This window comes from Musca autumnalis, unplaced genomic scaffold, assembly GCF_047663935.1.
Source record: "Musca autumnalis isolate F117 unplaced genomic scaffold, ASM4766393v1 scaffold_3, whole genome shotgun sequence".
In the NCBI taxonomy this organism is placed as follows: Eukaryota; Metazoa; Arthropoda; class Insecta; order Diptera; family Muscidae; genus Musca; species Musca autumnalis.
In genome coordinates, this window is record NW_027411866.1 from 196692872 (window position 1) to 196711979 (window position 19108).

The window sequence follows — 19108 nt, forward strand, 5'->3', positions numbered from 1 at the left end:
CCGTCGTAATGAGTTTTAATGACAACTTTTTATCGACTTTATGCTTGAAAATTAAAAAATATAAATAAATTGTCAAACCGAGAAGGATTTTTTGTCTGTAAAAGTGGTTAAATCGAATTCTTCCGCTTATTGAGACTTTTCATGGCTGATGGACCGTTGAATCTCACCATTCAAGTAAATTTGTAAATATATAGTTTTTCTTGATCGGGGGCGCAACCACCGTTGTCTCGAAAACTAATTTGCAACCAGATGCACTCATAAGTTTAGCAAATATAGCGTTTATAAAATAATAGGCCCCGAAATTCGTCTACAAATATATAGCATTTTGGACCACGGGACATTCCTGAACATTTTCTGAATATTAGTTCAGTAGTTTTGGAAAAATAATGTTTTGAAAAGAGTGGGCGTGGTCATCAGTTTTCAAGATATAACATATTAAAAAAAAGTAGGCCTGGTCCGGTATTTTGGCTCCAAATATGTACCTAGGGTGCACACAACTTCATTGCCTACCAAAATGTATGCTGAAACCGATATAATCATACATTTATTTGGCTTATATATAGCGTTTAACAGAAAGGCATGGGGAAGGTACCCCACCTCTTCCGAAATTCATAATATATACATAACAACGGCAAACATTGAGCTTTTGTCGCAAATTTTATGGAAATCCCTTCAGTAATATTGGAGTTATGACATATTAATAAAAACAGGCGTGGTCGGACCTATAGGCCCTAAAAAAGTACCTAGATTGTAGATTAATCCGTAAATTTTTAATCCGATACATGCATAATTTTTGCAAATATAACGTTTTTTAAAAATATCGCATAAGGAGGTACCCCGCTCCCTCTGGAATTCAATAAAATATGTAACCTGTTTTCGGGGGGCGTGGTAAACTTTTCTTTCCAAAAAACCTAAGTTGGGTTATGACAGCATTTGATTTTTATTCATAAAGATAAGGCGTTTTTTTCAAATATGCCCCCTTCAAAATTCAAGAAAATATGCCCGTACATTCCCTGACATTTTCAGGAAAATCGGTTCAGTAGTTTTGTAGATGTAACATATTTAAAAAAGTGGGTGTGGTCAAGTCATTGGATCCTAAAACAGTGGGTAAGGTCTTCCGAAATAAATACATTCGTAATTATTGTAAATATAACATTTTTAAAAAAGTAGGGTATAGGGGAAGTTCCCCGCCCCTTCCGAAATTCAACTGAATTTGTAGCCTATTTTAAGCGGGGGCCATCCTTGTACATTCCCTGGCAATTTCAGGAAAATCGGTTCAGTAGAAATGATAAAAATTAAAAATTGAAAAAAGTTGGCGTACATTTTCTTTGCATAAAAAAATATCGAAATCGGTCCAGCCGTTCTCAACTGATGCCATGACCAACGAACGACGTTTGATTTTTATTTCTAAAGATTTAAAAGTTTAGACAGATCGCGATTTCCTTGAAAATCCCTTCAGTAGTTTTGTAGATATAACCTAATTAGAACGTGAGCGTGGTCGAATCTTAAGTCCCAAAATAAGTACGTAAAGTTGGAGACACAATCGCCATTGACTCGCAAATAAGTTCCGAAACCGATACATTCGTATTTGTTGCAAATATTGCATTTTTACAAAAATAGGGCATAGGGGAAGTACCCGCCCGATCCGAAAGTCAAAAAATATGTAGCCTATTTTTATCGGGGACCAACCCTGTACATTCACTGAAAGTTTCAGGAAAATCGATTCAGTAGTTTCGTAGATATAACATATTTAAAAATGTGGGCGTTGTCCAGTCTTAATGCCCCAAATAAGCACGTAAGGTCGGAGACACAATCGCCATTGACTCGGAAATTAATTTTTAAAGCGATACATTTGTAATTGTTGCAAATATTGCATTTTTACAAAAATAGGGCAAAGGGGAGGTACCCCGCCCGATCCGAAATTCAACCAAATGTGTAGCCTATTTCAACAGGGGGCCATCACGCTACGTTCCCTGAAAATTTCAGGAAAATCTGTTGAGTAGTTTCGTAGATATAACATATTTATAAAAGTGGGCGAAAATGTGGGCGTGGCCAATTTTTCTTTGCATAAAAACCTAAACTGGACTATGACTAACAATTCCACAAAAAATTATCCAAATCGCTCCAGCCGTTTTCAACTGATTCAATTACCAACAAACGAAAAAAATAAAAAACAGGCTGAGCCCGGCTGGGATTTGAACCCACGTCCTTGAAAAACATATCAAAAAATGTTGTCATGGCGTGTTAGCGTTCAAAGCCAACTCATAACTTCAAAGTCAGCGCAAAAAGCGTTTGTCATGAAGAATACATTTCTGTGGCCAAGTATCCGCGTTAATGTACAAAAACACATTTGCATTTGAAAAACGATAAGTTCTAGGACAGAGAAGCCATTACATAGTCGATACGTCCGAAGATTTGCTTTACCACCAATGAAACCAGGTAACGTAATTTGGTGACTATGTGGGTTCGAGTCCTTGGCTTTCCTTTTTCACTTGCAAATAATTTCAGATCATCAAGCTTAACTCTAAACGAGAAAATTAACAAAAATCATTAAAAAAATGATCTTCGCCATAAAAGGCAAAATTTCAAAAAATAAAAAACAGGCTGAGCCCGGCTGGGATTTGAACCCACGTCCTTGAAAAACATATCAAAAAATGTTGTCATGGCGTGTTAGCGTTCAAAGCCAACTCATAACTTCAAAGTCAGCGCAAAAAGCGTTTGTCATGAAGAATACATTTCTGTGGCCAAGTATCCGCGTTAATGTACAAAAACACATTTGCATTTGAAAAACGATAAGTTCTAGGACAGAGAAGCCATTACATAGTCGATACGTCCGAAGATTTGCTTTACCACCAATGAAACCAGGTAACGTAATTTGGTGACTATGTGGGTTCGAGTCCTTGGCTTTCCTTTTTCACTTGCAAATAATTTCAGATCATCAAGCTTAACTCTAAACGAGAAAATTAACAAAAATCATTAAAAAAATGATCTTCGCCATAAAAGGCAAAATTTCAAAAAATAAAAAACAGGCTGAGCCCGGCTGGGATTTGAACCCACGTCCTTGAAAAACATATCAAAAAATGTTGTCATGGCGTGTTAGCGTTCAAAGCCAACTCATAACTTCAAAGTCAGCGCAAAAAGCGTTTGTCATGAAGAATACATTTCTGTGGCCAAGTATCCGCGTTAATGTACAAAAACACATTTGCATTTGAAAAACGATAAGTTCTAGGACAGAGAAGCCATTACATAGTCGATACGTCCGAAGATTTGCTTTACCACCAATGAAACCAGGTAACGTAATTTGGTGACTATGTGGGTTCGAGTCCTTGGCTTTCCTTTTTCACTTGCAAATAATTTCAGATCATCAAGCTTAACTCTAAACGAGAAAATTAACAAAAATCATTAAAAAAATGATCTTCGCCATAAAAGGCAAAATTTCAAAAAATAAAAAACAGGCTGAGCCCGGCTGGGATTTGAACCCACGTCCTTGAAAAACATATCAAAAAATGTTGTCATGGCGTGTTAGCGTTCAAAGCCAACTCATAACTTCAAAGTCAGCGCAAAAAGCGTTTGTCATGAAGAATACATTTCTGTGGCCAAGTATCCGCGTTAATGTACAAAAACACATTTGCATTTGAAAAACGATAAGTTCTAGGACAGAGAAGCCATTACATAGTCGATACGTCCGAAGATTTGCTTTACCACCAATGAAACCAGGTAACGTAATTTGGTGACTATGTGGGTTCGAGTCCTTGGCTTTCCTTTTTCACTTGCAAATAATTTCAGATCATCAAGCTTAACTCTAAACGAGAAAATTAACAAAAATCATTAAAAAAATGATCTTCGCCATAAAAGGCAAAATTTCAAAAAATAAAAAACAGGCTGAGCCCGGCTGGGATTTGAACCCACGTCCTTGAAAAACATATCAAAAAATGTTGTCATGGCGTGTTAGCGTTCAAAGCCAACTCATAACTTCAAAGTCAGCGCAAAAAGCGTTTGTCATGAAGAATACATTTCTGTGGCCAAGTATCCGCGTTAATGTACAAAAACACATTTGCATTTGAAAAACGATAAGTTCTAGGACAGAGAAGCCATTACATAGTCGATACGTCCGAAGATTTGCTTTACCACCAATGAAACCAGGTAACGTAATTTGGTGACTATGTGGGTTCGAGTCCTTGGCTTTCCTTTTTCACTTGCAAATAATTTCAGATCATCAAGCTTAACTCTAAACGAGAAAATTAACAAAAATCATTAAAAAAATGATCTTCGCCATAAAAGGCAAAATTTCAAAAAATAAAAAACAGGCTGAGCCCGGCTGGGATTTGAACCCACGTCCTTGAAAAACATATCAAAAAATGTTGTCATGGCGTGTTAGCGTTCAAAGCCAACTCATAACTTCAAAGTCAGCGCAAAAAGCGTTTGTCATGAAGAATACATTTCTGTGGCCAAGTATCCGCGTTAATGTACAAAAACACATTTGCATTTGAAAAACGATAAGTTCTAGGACAGAGAAGCCATTACATAGTCGATACGTCCGAAGATTTGCTTTACCACCAATGAAACCAGGTAACGTAATTTGGTGACTATGTGGGTTCGAGTCCTTGGCTTTCCTTTTTCACTTGCAAATAATTTCAGATCATCAAGCTTAACTCTAAACGAGAAAATTAACAAAAATCATTAAAAAAATGATCTTCGCCATAAAAGGCAAAATTTCAAAAAATAAACGACAATTGAGTTTTATATATAAAGATAATATTTTTATTTATTTTTTATTTATTTCATTACTTTTCAATCAAAGCCATATGGTTAATTCAATGGCCATTAATATATAAAATATAAAATGTGGGATATAAAATGTAAAATATGAAATGTAAAATATAGGATATACAATATAGGATATTAAATATAGGACATAAAATATAGGATATAGAATATAACATATAAAATATAGGATAAAAATATAAAATCTGAAATTTAAAATACAAAATATAAAATTTAAGATATAAAATTAAAAATGATGCTTCCTACCACTTGTTCCCTTAACAATAAAACTCAAAACATTCTTTCAATACTGCAATCAATTAAATTATATATGAGCACTTACCACTATGCCATGTACCATTAAATGGTTTCCATTGTAAGCGTTTACTTAAAATATCACTTAATGTTAATCTGACGCCACGTAAGCGTAAAGCTTCATCCTCTGGTGAATATCAATGGAATTCCAACAATATATTTTAAAAGATAAGAAACAAGATGAAAAGAAAAATTTACCAGGAAATATAAATAAAAATATTAATATAAGACAAACAGAAGCTTTACTATGTACACTTACCTGGTGATAATAAAAATATTGAAAATATAATTAAGCTGAAGACAGCTGCTATAACTAGCAGAGCTATAAATATGCCACGCCAATTACGTCTTTCCGGTGATATGGCCACCAATTCCTATAAAGAAAAATAAAAAATTAAAGAATTAGTAAATTGTTGGCCCATAAAATCATAATAAATATTAAGACAATTTAAATTGTGTTTTTTTTCGGTTCTCCCTTTGAACTTAATGTACATACGAGTACATATACAAAAACCTTACACGTTTGCACATAATAATTTTTCTTTGTTAATACGTATTATGAAATGTGAACTTTGATGCCAAGGTTAAAGGAGGGTGGGCCATCTTTACAAGATTGTCATATCATTTTGTCTTGTCTTGTCAGTTATAAATGATTTTTATGAGGATAATCTGTGTGATGTTTGTAGGATTGTTCGATTATGTGTCACATCTTGTGGTAGAGATAATTGTTTTTGCAGCTATGAGATGTGATGATGTGTTGTGCTTTGTTTTTATTTGTGGTCCTAGGAACAGTTACATGATATACTAGTGTCCTTGCAAATGATTCTATTATGATGTAATTAACCTTGAAAATCACAACACATTATGGCTTAGATTTTCATTTTCAAGACAACAACCAATTGTATTTTTTTTGGTATTTTGTAATAACTTAATTATGTATATTTGTATAATGTTTTTATTTTTTTTACCTTTATAGAAATAGTCCCTCTCTATACGAATTCGGAAATTTTGAAACTCGAATTTGAGTGTATCCAAAGATACACTATAAAGTCCACAACGTATATTGGTTCTTCTTAAATCCCAAGTAGAAAGTGGCCCTTCCAAGCCTCAGATCGGAAGTTAATTATACCCTTTGCCTTTACACTAAAGAGTCTTTAAGCTTTGATACGGTTAAAAATGTGGCGTATTGAAATAATGGTTTTAGACCCTAATAATGTTTGAGTGATATCCGTTCAATACAATTCCGAGTCGATGTAGACCCGTCCGTCTGTCGGTCGGCGTGTGGGATCCAATGAGACGGTCTGGACAGATGTGGAGCGAGTCTGCCCTCAGAGGTCTATCTAGGGTCCATTTGTTTGGAACCTTATGATGGATTCTCTGCTGCGGGAGTTAGCGACCACTTTCAAGGTGAGACTCGTGTCGAACTGGAACGTCGTGCTGAGGAGGCAATGGGCATCGTGGGGGTCTGGAGTGACCGAGTGAGTGTTGAGATTGTCTAGGGAGAATACTAAGCTAATGCTGCTGAAATGCAGATTAGCGCACAGGCGACCTCCCCACGTTCGATTTGGTAACCACGGCATACGATATGTCAAGCAAGTCAAGTACCTTGGAATAACGATGGCCGAGAGAATGAATTAACTGCCGCACTTTGAAGGACAAATTAACTGCTGTTGCTGGTATGGTTAGAACGGTCTTGCGGACCTTCTGGGGTTTGAGCAGGCGTTCCGTGCGCACCATATGTGGTGGACTTTTTGTTGCCTGTGCAACATATGGTACTCCTGTATGGTGCTCCGCAGCAGAGTCTGCTTTTGGACGTAGGAAGCTCTTGTCGTGTCAACGAGTGGTCATGTTAGCATGTCTGCCAGAGTGTCGCACTGTGTCTACGGATGCAATGCAGGTGCTACTTGGCGCCCTGCCCTTTGACATGGAAGCGAGATGTAGGACTGTTCTGTACAAGTTGAAGCATGGCTTGCAACTGTCTGAGGATGATTGGCTCAAGCCTTCTGATCTGGTGTATTGTGGATGTTAGGCGGCGCAGTGCAATCCTTCGGGAGCGTGCTGCTGTTAGGTGGACGGACCGTGACAAACAGAGGGTGACGTACGAATTTATTCGTGACGCAACGTTTGTACTGGACCGCCCAGACTTCGGCTTTAGCATGAGTCTGGGATTCTTACTGACGGGGCATGGCTCTCTAAATGCATTTTCATATGCAAGAGGCCTGTCCGGGACAGATTTATGTGGGTGCGATATGACTAAAGACTGGCGGTATATACTGACGGAATGTCGGTACTATGATCACATAAGAGATTTAGTCAATATGGGTATCACGTATGGAGGGGCGGTGTGGGATTTCAGTAGGGCACTTGAAGACAGATGGACCTTTAGTTGTTTAAGTAGCTTTGTACGTCAAGTGTTTGTTAGGAGAAGGACTAGACTTAGTGGAGGTAATCCCTTGATATAGTCGTCTCTACAGTTGGGTTTGTTGGTGGAGGAAAGTTGGTGTCGGTGCGGCGTCGTTTTTCCCTGGTGTGGATGTCGTGCCAGTCATCCGTGAGGGTGGCTTTTGTCAATTGTTTGTGTTGTGTTCTTCGTTGCCGCGATCCCTGTGGGCCCATTGTGCAGTCCGTGAGAACAGCATGTTAATTGTTTGTGGTCGTGTCTTGTATGTTTTTTCTGCTGGCTTAATTGGAGGAGGAGGTCACCAGTCCGGGACTGTTTGGAGTCCAACTGGTAGTGATCATTGGCCACAAAGCCTGACCAGAGGCTATATTCTGGTACCGCGGGGGCCCCATATCCTCGGATCTGGCCTGGCAGTTGGTGTTGGCCCCCTTGTAGGAGCATCGCGGTCGCTGTGTTTTATACCCAAACGTGGAGTTGCATATCAACCGGTAGCCTGATCCAAAGAAAGGCAGGAGTTTAGATGGGGCGTTGGTAGACGCATTGTATTCACCCGGTGTTAAGAGCACTGTGAGGTAGACCGTAAGGTAGGTACTCATATTAAGCACCACGGCGCATGTCGGTCGTCGTGGCTGAAGCGTACGATAAATCTCGAAAGGAACAACCGATTTGGTTCAAATTTTTCTATCATAGGACATATGGTTCCACTCCATAAAATACCTTCACCACAGAGATATACCCTCAGCCTATGTGAATTTAAACTTTCATCTACGGACAGATCGAATGTATCTTTTCTTTTCAGAATTTGGTGGCCTTTTTTAGACATTTGAACTTGCCGAAAAATATGTAGAGTAGTTCAACGGTGTTACGGAGTAGGTACTTAAAGAAATTGACCGACTTGGGCCGTTATGGAAGTGGATTTTATTTTGGGAGTCATATATTTTCGATAAATATGGCGCCTACTAATCATTTCAGTGGGCCATGTATAATTTTTGGACCAGTATGCCAGGAAGCATGGATTTGTCTACAGAAAACATAATATCGCTTTAAGCAGGACTACAACGAACAGCATCGGTATACATTTCCAAAGGTTCTTCGGACAGACCTTAAACTGCACTTATACACAAATGTTGAACTTTTGTGGGGGAGGAACCCTGTGGAGAGGACCGATATAGGCCATTTTAGAAGTTAAACTAAATTTGCACAAAATATTAGGATATCCAAATTTTGGACCAAATTGATTGCCCCATTTAAGATATATCTTTACATATTTGTAAGATGTTTTAAATATTGGGGGGAAGTACCGGAAGTTGTGGACCGGTATTGGCCATCTGCGAACTGAAACTAAGTTTGGACAAAATATGACGAAGGCCAAATTTTGAACCAAATCGGTTGATCAGTTCGAGAGTTATCGTTCTGTCCAGCCACTACATATGGTGCCATGGGGGTTTTTACACCTTTCGGGCTGTTTTCTCAAGAATTATGGACTTGCCCCTGAAAAAACTGTTACCGTCGTAATTGAAGCAGCGAATGCAGTTTGCTTCAACAAAAATCAAAGTGAGTCGATTGCAGGTCTTAAAGTAAACTTATACGAAAGTTTTACCCGAAGGAGTGAACAAATATAGCCCATATTCGAACCTGATCTATATCTGGTAGATATATTAGGATGTGTAAAGTATGGACCAAATCCGTCACTCTCATCAAGAGTTATCGTACGCACAATTTTTCCGAACATTTTTAACTTTTGTGGTGGAGGTACCAGAAGGAGTGGTCCTATTGAATCCACATTGGAACCTTATCTAAGTCTGGTAGAAATATCGCGATGTGCAAAGTATGCATAAAATCGGTTACACTCTTCAAGAGTTATCTTCGAACATAAACTTAGTTTGGATAAAATATAATGAAAGCCACATTTTGGACTGAATCGGCAGACACGTTCGAGAGTTATCTCGAACACACCACTACACATGGTGTCATAGGGTTTTTTTTCCAACTTTCAGGCTATTTTCTCAGGAAGTATGGAGTTGGCCCCGATGAAGCTTGTACCGTCGTACAGGGGATAGTGAATAGAAGTTTTTACACCAAAAAACCAAACGATTCGAGAGAAGCTCCTAAACTGAACTTTTCCGAAATTTTGTGTGAGAGGCACCCGAAGGTGTGGACCGATTGGAACTTCATCTAAGTCTGCTAGGAACAGCACGATGTGCAAAGTGTGCACAAAATCGGTGACACCCTTCAAGAGTTATCGTGCGCACAATTTTCCGAACATTTTCGAACTTTTGTGGGGGAGGTACCGCATGTAGATGTAGAAGATGTCCACTCCATCTTCGAACTTAAACTAAGTTTGGATAAAATATTACGGAAGCTATATTTTAGACCGAATCGGTTGATCCGTTCGAGAGTTATCGTGCGCCCCAGCCAGCCAGACAGACAGAAAGACAGACGGACGGAGCAAAACTTGACCATGTGTTGTGGAGTTGATTTAGCCATATCAACTCCAAATTGTCTGAAACGGATTTCGTCCAAACAAACTTGGGGTCTAAAACCATTATTTCGATGAGACACATTTTGCCCGTATGAAAGTGTATTTACCCTCTCTAGCATAAATGCTGAGGGTATACAAATATGTTTTCTCTGCGTGCGGGAGTCGATTATCTCACTAAAGTTCTTAGCCTGTCGCTAGCCAACCAAATCATTCCAGAAGTCTGGAAAATGGGGATGGTGGTCCCGCTACTGATGCCAGCGAAGTTGAAACGTACAGACCGATTTCGCTTTTGTCGTCCGTAGCACATATACTTGAGGTTTTAGTCCTCCCCAATGTCAGAAATAACTTCCGATTGTCGATCATCAGCATGGGTTCCGTAAGCAGCAAAGCGCTGCACGCCATCTCCTCACATATTTGTTGAGGACTCAACCAGAATAAGCCGTGTGATAGAACAGTGATGGTGGCGCTTGACTTATCAAATTCTCCACGCTGTTTGAGGCTATCGAGCAGACAACCCTCCCCTCAAGATTGTTGAGTCGGTCGATTGTCGATCATCAGCATGGGTTCCGTAAGCAGCAAAGCGCTGCCCGCCATCTCCTCACATATTTGTTGAGGACTCAACCAGAATAAGCCGTGTGATAGAACAGTGATGGCGGCGCTTGATTTATCAAATTCTCCACGCTGTTTGAGGAATAGAATACAGAAACAAGAAGTCCAAGAATAAAACAGGAGTTTCTCAAGGAACGATCTCGGCGTCAGATACCTCCCGGGTCTCATTTGTGAAAGGCTGAACTCTTATTTGTCCGATCCTACCATATTTTTCACGCGAGAAATATGCACATAATCGCCACTAAATCTACGGCCACACTGTGAGGTGAGAACAGATTTGAACACCATGGTCAATGGTAGCAGAATTCCAACCAGAAACTACCCTAAAATTCGAGGGGTCTCATTCGCAAGTATGTTCATGTCACCCACTCACGCCACAGCTATTTGCGACAAGCTGAGATGTAGGAACATGACCCTCAAGTCCCTAGCCGGCCAGAGGGCACAGATTATCATTAACCCGTTATGATTGCTTAAGTCTGGAGTATTTCCCCCATTGGCTTAACTTCATCATTACTCTCTATTACAGAGAGTAAGGTTTACAAAACGCATTGACAACACGATTCAACTAAGAAATCATCGATTTGAAAAACATCAACACAGTTATCTGTGAGTATGTTGTTGGAATTTATTCAAAAATTCCCTTCGTTCCTTCGCTGTTTTTGTTTGTTTTGTTATAGTTGAAGATTCAATCACTTGGTTGCTTAAGTCTGGGTCATGACACAATTACCAAGGTCGTGGCATCTTAAAATTTTGAATTTATGAGCATCATTCTCATTAACATGAGAGTAATGATGAAGTTAAGCCAATGGGGAAATACTCCGGACTTCAGCAAACATATGATTGAATCATGAACTGTAACAAAACAAAAATTAACCCATTATCAGAAATTTTTGTAGAAATCGTTTTTCTAACCACAACAATTAGCTGGCCTTTTACAGAACATTTGTTCCATAAGCCGAACTAAGAAAAAATCTCCTCAGTTTGCTGCTGTATTTTCCCAATCTGGGATATGTAGCTTTCTGATATCTCGTTTCACTTGTTCGCTCCAACGAAGCTTTGGCCTTCCAGATCTGCGAGAACCTCCATGCGGCCCGTATTTATACGCCTTTTTAGCGGTTCATCATCACTCATTCTTATTATATGGCCTAGCCAACGCAATCGTTGCATCTCGATACGTTTGTCTATACTGATGTCGTTGTATAGCAGATAGAGCTCGTGGTTCATACGACATCGATATTCACCGTCAACGCAGATTGGTCCATAGATCTTTCGAAGAATTTTTCTCTCAAACACACCAAGCACTGCCTTATCTGCTTGAGCAAGTACCCATGCTTCGGAACCATACATTAGCACAGGTAGTATCAGTGTTTTGTAAAGTGTTATTTTTGTTTGACGAGTTGTGGCTTTGTTTTAAAGTGCTTACTTACCCCAAAGTAGCATCTGTTAGCCAACACTATTCTTCTTCGTATTTCACAACTGACGTTGTTTGTTGTGTTTATGGCGGTGCCGAGGTAGACGAAGTCCTTTACTACCTCAAAATTGTAGGTACCAACATTCACAGATGGTGCGGGGTTTGTGGACATATTACGCGTCGATACCATCAACTTAAGTATGGAGGTTTGGGTTTTCCGCCGTTTACTGCCAGACCAACTTTAGCAGATTCTCTTTCGACTTTTGCAAAGGTGTCAGTTACTCCTTTACCGATCGACCCATGATGTCAATGTCGTCGGCATAAGCCAGTAACATATGGCTGTTCGTGTATATCGTTCAATTTCTTTTGACCTTCGCGTCTCGTATGACCTTTTCCAGCAGGATGTTGAATAGATCACACGACAGGCCGTCTCCTTGTCTAAAACCTCTTTTGGTAATAAACTCTTCGGAGAGGTTCTTTCCTATTTGAACTGAGGATCTCGTCTCAGTTAATGTCATTCTACAAAGCCGAATGAGCTTTGGAATACCAAAATCAGACATGGCTTGAACACCTTTGAACGTAATCGACGAAAAGATGGAAGGTTTCGATGTGCACTTCTTGGATCTTTTCCAGGATTTGTCTCAAGGTAAATATCTGGTCAATGGTGGATTTGCCAGGTCTAAAGCCGCACTGATAAGGTCCAATAATTTCATTGACCATAGGCTTTATTCTCTCACACAATATGCCATATCCTATCTTATATGCAATAGGGAGCAGACTTATGACTCTGTAATTTGAGCACACAGTCTTATCACCCTTCTTGTGGAATGGACATAGGATGCTCACGTTCCAATCGTCGGGTACGCGTTCTTCCTGCCAGATGGTGCTAACTAGCTGATGCATACACCTTATCAGCGTGTCACCTCCGGTTTGGAATAGGTCATCTGCTCCTGCCACCTTATTATTCTTCAGCCGGTTTATTGCTGTCCTTATCTCATCTTGGCTGGGCGGTATACATTCAATACCATCTTCTGGGATTGTATCTGTGGTACCTTCGCCGTCTTCACTGCTATCGGATACCAACAGTTTGGAAAAATGTTCTTTCCATATCCTGAGCACACTATCTGTATCATTTACAAAATTACCTTGTTGGTCTCTACAGGAGGATATGCCTGTACCAAAGCCATCAGTTTGATGCTTCGCTACGCGTTGCTTTCATTAAGCAATTGGGTCAGTTGAGTGGAATATGCTGTGGCTATTTGTTGTGTTTGCAGCTTAGCGATGTCCAACTTTCGTGTTGTGTCTGTCCGTGCTTTATTTGCAACGTTTAGACGGGTACGTACCTTTGCTGCAACGAGGTAATGGTCCGAATCTATGTTTGCTCCTCGGAACGATCGTACATCCAACACGCTCGATGTTTGTCTTCCATCTATCACAACGTGATCAATTTGATTTATTGTTCTTTGGTCTGGAGACAGCCAAGTGCCCTTATGAATATCGAGATGCTTAAATCTGGTACTGCTAAGTACCATGTTTTTTGCCGCTACAAAGTCTATCAGCCTCATTCCATTGTCTGATGTTTCACTATGTAGACTGAATTTCCCGACTGTTTGTCCAAAGATATTCTCTATGGGTGACGTAGGGGATGAAAGATACCAAGGAGTCCAGGATTTATCTTCATTTATCAAACCCCTCTAAAGTTGACGAACCCCGCAAACGTTTTAAGGGCCATGATCTGCGAATCTGCACCTGGAATGTTCGCACTCTTTATAGAGAAGGTGCAGTTTATGCAGCGCAGATGTACTTGAAAAGTACAAGGCCGGCATTACTGCCATACAGAAAATACGATGGACTGGGAAAGGAGTCACAACAACACCTAAAGGTGACGCACTGTTGTATAGCTGCCATGACGTAAAGCATGAGTTTGGTTGCGGATTTGTAGTTAGTCGGAGACTAAAACATCTGGTATCCAGCTTCACCCCAGTGAATGAAAGACTTGCTGCAATTCCAATAAAAGCTAAATTCTTCAACATCAGCTTTATTTGCGCTCATACTCCAACCGAAGACAAGGACGAACATACCAAAGATATATTCTACGAGCCTTAGAAGAAACTTGCGACCGTTGTCCTGCCATGACATTAAAATTGTTCTAGGCGATCTTTGGACAACAATTAACTGGTAAAGATTTTTCATCGACCATAAATGTGTCCTTTAGAGCATTTTCGCATTCTTCCCATACAAATGATTATAGAAACAAAGATCCCTCTGGTGACACGGGTTAACATTAATCGATCCCCGTTTTTGGATCAAATGAAAAAAAATTATCGGATAGGAGTTCCAAAATTTTTTTTATGTTGCCCTAATGTACATGCTCTTCTTTTAGATGAACCAAATAAAAAATACACTATATACTCATTTTATATCATTCAGTAAAATATCAAATTTGACGTCCATCAACAAAAAATGAGTACAACATCACCAAAACTGTATTTCATGGTAAAATTCGAATAATTTCGAGTAATGAAAAGTTGTTATATTTTATTATTTAGACTTTGTTTTTTCCGTTGGCCGCTGCTTTAGTTTTTATTTTATTTTTTCACAGAACTGTAAACAAATGCTGTTGAATGAAGTTCATTCACTTTCTCGATTGATTTTCAACAAAAAGATCAATGTCAAAAAGCTGTTTATTTTCGTCTCTTCTTTCGGTTGTTTATTTCTTTGATTTTAAACAAATTAAAAAAGAGAGCAAAACTTTTGAATTCGAATATGATGAATTGTTGTTGATGGAAACACTTCAATGTTCATAAATCTGTAACAAATTAATAAATTATTTAAATAAATAGGTGTTATGGATATAAAGAAGTGATGAGTGTGTGGGTAACACATCATCATTCAGGTGTTTTCTCATAATTACACATGTATTTAATTATAACTCATATCAATTCATTATAATTTATCCAAGTAATATTACCTTGAACTTTGTAATTGCATGTTTCCAGGTAAATAAGTTTTCCATGAAAAAAAACCAAATCATTTGAACACACCTCCTCTTGAGGGTGTGTTTTGAGTATTTTGTTTATGTTTTTATTGATTGATAGATATTTTTTGGTGTGTTATTTTTTCTTTGTGCTGTGAATTATGAAATCTATACAAAAATGTATTCACGTATGGATATGAGGGGGGTTGATTCGGTAACTGGTGATATATGGACACGAGAATGTCAGTGTCAAATCAACCTAATTTATTAGTTGCATATGTGTGGAAAAAAATTATGAAAAAATATTTCTATGGAAATACATTTGCGGTCAGAATTGAAGTATTTAATAATAGAAATTTAAGAAATTCTTAAAAATTTCTGCCATGAAATAATCGAAGGGAAATAAAAAGAGAAAATGGTAACGTCGTATTTTTGTGGTCAAATATATTTCTTAACATAAAACATAGAGATATAAAAACGGTTTTTTTTAATTTTTTTTTTAAATCGGTTGGTGTAAGTGATTCAAATTTTTTCTGTGAGGTTTTAATGTCTTACGGTTTCGAAAGCCAAGTATGGACTTGCCTACAAAAATTATAATATCATTGTAATCAGGACCCCTAGGACTACATCCGGTGAAACTGCACATATTCAAATATTTTTGAGCTTTTGTGTGTGTGTGAGTGTACCCGAAGGAGTGGATATGGTATTTAGTCATGTAAAATGCTTGTTTTTTTTCTCTCAAGAATTCTTTCTCAATCCTTGCCAAATTTAATTTCCATTTAAAATTCTATTACGAGAAAATTATGCACATACATACACACAACTTTTTGAAACTTTAAATATGCATTCAAATGCATGCATGCCATGCTGTAATTATCCAATAAATATTCAGTGCAACCATTAATCACACATTTTAATTATAAACAATTATTTCTTATGAAGAGAAGAAGCAAAACCAAAAAAAAAAAAAAAAAAAAAAAAAAATCAAAATCAAAACCTCAAATGAAAGCCACTTTCAACAACATGCTAGGTTAGTTGAATGTGGCACAAACTTGCATATCGGTGTGCGTTGAGGCTTTATTAAAATAATTTCTTAAGCGTTACAAAAATTTGGTAACAGCTGACCGATTTTTCTCTGTGTACTTTAATTAAAAAATTGCACATTTACTCTTTGAGAAAAAAACTAAATTTCAATATAAACTTTTTTGCATTATGTCATCATATTGTTACTCGATAGGTGCATTCAGTTTATGGCAGTAAGTCACCCACACAAACACATACTCACACAAATAATGCATTTTAATTAAAAGTAATTGCTTGTGCACGATAACCTCCTGGTAGTTAGTGATTATCTTTAGATACAAAAGGTTAGGTCACTCTTGTAAGCAATGCAAAACATGAAAGTAATTAAATTGAAAACGTTTAGTTTTTAGTTGATTTTTTATAAACAAAAAAAAAAAAAAAAAAACATACCAACTGCCATGACAAAAGGGATATTTTCTGACATTATTGAGTTATTAAATTTTAGGCTGAACTGAAATCAAATACACGTTGATTTTTTTAAAGCTTTTTAGAAGGACCCGCTATAGGCATTAAACGTGGATTTTTTTAAAGATTTTTTAGAAGGATCCGCTATAGGCAATAAACTTGGAAGATTTTTAGAAGGACCCGCTACCGGCAAAAAACGTGGATTTTTTAACGATTTTTAGGAGGACCCGCTATGTAAATAAATGCAGTTTTAGAAGGCAATAAACGTGGATTTTTTAAAGATTTTTAGAAGGCAATAAACGTGGTTTTTTAAAGATTTTTAAAAGGCAATAAACGTGGATTTTTTAAAGATTTTTAGAAGGCAATAAAAGTGGATTTTTTAAAGATTTTTAGAAGGCAATAAACGTGGATTTTTTAAAGATTTTTAAAAGGCACTATACCAGGATTTTTTAAATATTTTTAAAAGGCAATAAACGTGGATTTTTTAAAGTTTTTTAGAAGGCAATAAACGTGGATTTTTTAAGGATTTTTAAAAGGCAATAAACGAGGATTTTTTAAAGATTTTTAGAAGGCAATAAACGTGGATTTTTTAACGATTTTTAGAAGGCAATAAACGAGGATTTTTAAACATTTTTAAAACACAGTAAACGTGGATTTTTTAAAGATTTTTTAAAGACAATAAACGTGGATTTTTTAAAGATTTTTTAAAGGCAATAAACGTGGATTTTTTTAAGATTTTAGAAGGCATTAAACGTGGATTTTTTAAGATTTTTAGAAGGCATTAAACGTGGATTTTTTTAAAGATTTTAGAAGGCAATAAACGTGGATTTTTTTTTTAAGATTTTAGAAGGCATTAAACGTGGATTTTTTTAACGATTTTAGAAGGCATTAAACGTGGATTTTTTTTAGAGATTTTTAGAAGGCAATAAACGTGGATTTTTTTTTAAGATTTTAGAAGGCATTAAACGTGGATTTTTTTAACTATTTTAGAAGGCATTAAACGTGGATTTTTTTAGAGATTTTTAGAAGGCAATAAACGTGGATTTTTTTAAAAGATTTTAAGAAGGCAATAAACGTGGATTTTTTTAAAGATTTTTAGAAGGCAATAAATGTGGATTTTTTAAAGATTTTTAAAAGGCAATAAACGTGGATTTTTAAAAGGCAATAAACGTGGTTTTTTTAAAGATGTTTAAAAGGCAATAAATGTGGATTTTTTAAAGATTTTTAAAAGGCAATAAACGTGGATTTTTAAAAGGCAATAAACGTGGTTTTTTTAAAGATGTTTAAAAGGCAATAAATGTGGATTTTTACAGATTTTTAAAAGGCAATAAACGTGGATTTTTTTTAAGATTTTTAAAAGGCAATAAACGTGGATTTTTTTAAGATTTTTAAAAGGCAATAAACTTGGATTTTTTAAAGGTTTTTAAAAGGCAATAAACTTGGATTTTTTAAAGATTTTTAGAAGGCAATAAACGTGAATTTTTGAAAGATTTTTAGAAGGCAATAAACGTGGAATTTTTAAAGATTTTTAGAAGGCAATAAACGTGGATTTTTTAAATATTTTTAGAAGGCAATAAATGTGGATTTTTTAAATATTTTTAGAAGGCAATAAATGTGGATTATTTAAAGATTTTTAGAAGGCAATAAACGTGGATTTTTTAAAGATTTTTAGAAGGCAATAAACGTGGATTTTTTAAAGATTTTTAGAAGGCAATAAACGTGGTATTTTTAAATATCACTGTGCAACATTTTGAAGGTGATCTTGTGCAAACAATTCGAACTGTGGATTTTTTGAAAGTACAGACCCAAACGTCAAGAAGCCCTAGTTGGGTTTTGTTGTGTCAGATCCAGCTCGGATTTTATGACCCCATCTAAACATGGTTAAATATTGAGTTTTTAAAGAAATTCGGGGCTATATCTCTGAAACCTATTTAAAGATTTTTAGAAGGCAATAAACGTGGATTTTTTAAAGATTTTTAAAAGGCAATAAACGTGGATTTTTTAAAGATTTTTAAAAGGCAAAAAACTTGTTTTTTTTTAAGATGTTTAAAAGGCAATAAATGTGGATTTTTTAAAGATTTTTAAAAGGCAATAAATGTGGATTTTTAAAGATTTTTAAAAGGCAATAAACGTGGATTTTTAAAAGGCAATAAACGTGGTTTTTTTAAAGATGTTTAAAAGGCAATAAATGTGGATTTTTTACAGATTTTTAAAAGGCAATAAACGTGGATTTTTTTAAGATTTTTAAAAGGCAATAAACGTGGATTTTTTTAAGATTTTTAAAAGGCAATAAACTTGGATTTTTTAAAGATTTTTAATAGGCAATAAACTTGGATTTTTTAAAGATTTTTAGAAGGCAATAAAAGTGAATTTTTGAAAGATGTTTAGAAGGCAATAAACGTGGAATTTTTAAAGATTTTTAGAAGGCAATAAACGTGGATTTTTTAAATATTTTTAGAAGGCAATAAATTTGGATTTTTTAAATATTTTTAGAAGGCAATAAACGTGGATTTTTTAAAGAGTTTTAGAAGGCAATAAACGTGGATTTTTTAAAGAGTTTTAGAAGGCAATAAACGTGGATTTTTTAAAGAGTTTTAGAAGGCAATAAACGTGGATTTTTTAAAGAGTTTTAGAAGGCAATAAACGTGGATTTTTTAAAGA

At 36.5% G+C, this 19108-nt stretch overlaps 1 protein-coding gene across 2 annotated transcripts in view; it reads right to left on the reverse strand.

The window, feature by feature from the left end:
• Window positions 1-19108, reverse strand: part of LOC141396909 (inactive dipeptidyl peptidase 10) — a 157032-nt gene that overhangs the window by 21046 nt on the left and 116878 nt on the right. For both annotated transcript variants that reach the window (XM_073972636.1, XM_073972635.1), the window contains 2 exons: window positions 5339-5453; window positions 5108-5206 (listed from right to left, as the gene is read on the reverse strand). In XM_073972636.1, the coding sequence (XP_073828737.1) occupies window positions 5108-5206; window positions 5339-5453 (214 nt within the window). The remainder of the gene's footprint in view (window positions 1-5107; window positions 5207-5338; window positions 5454-19108) is intronic.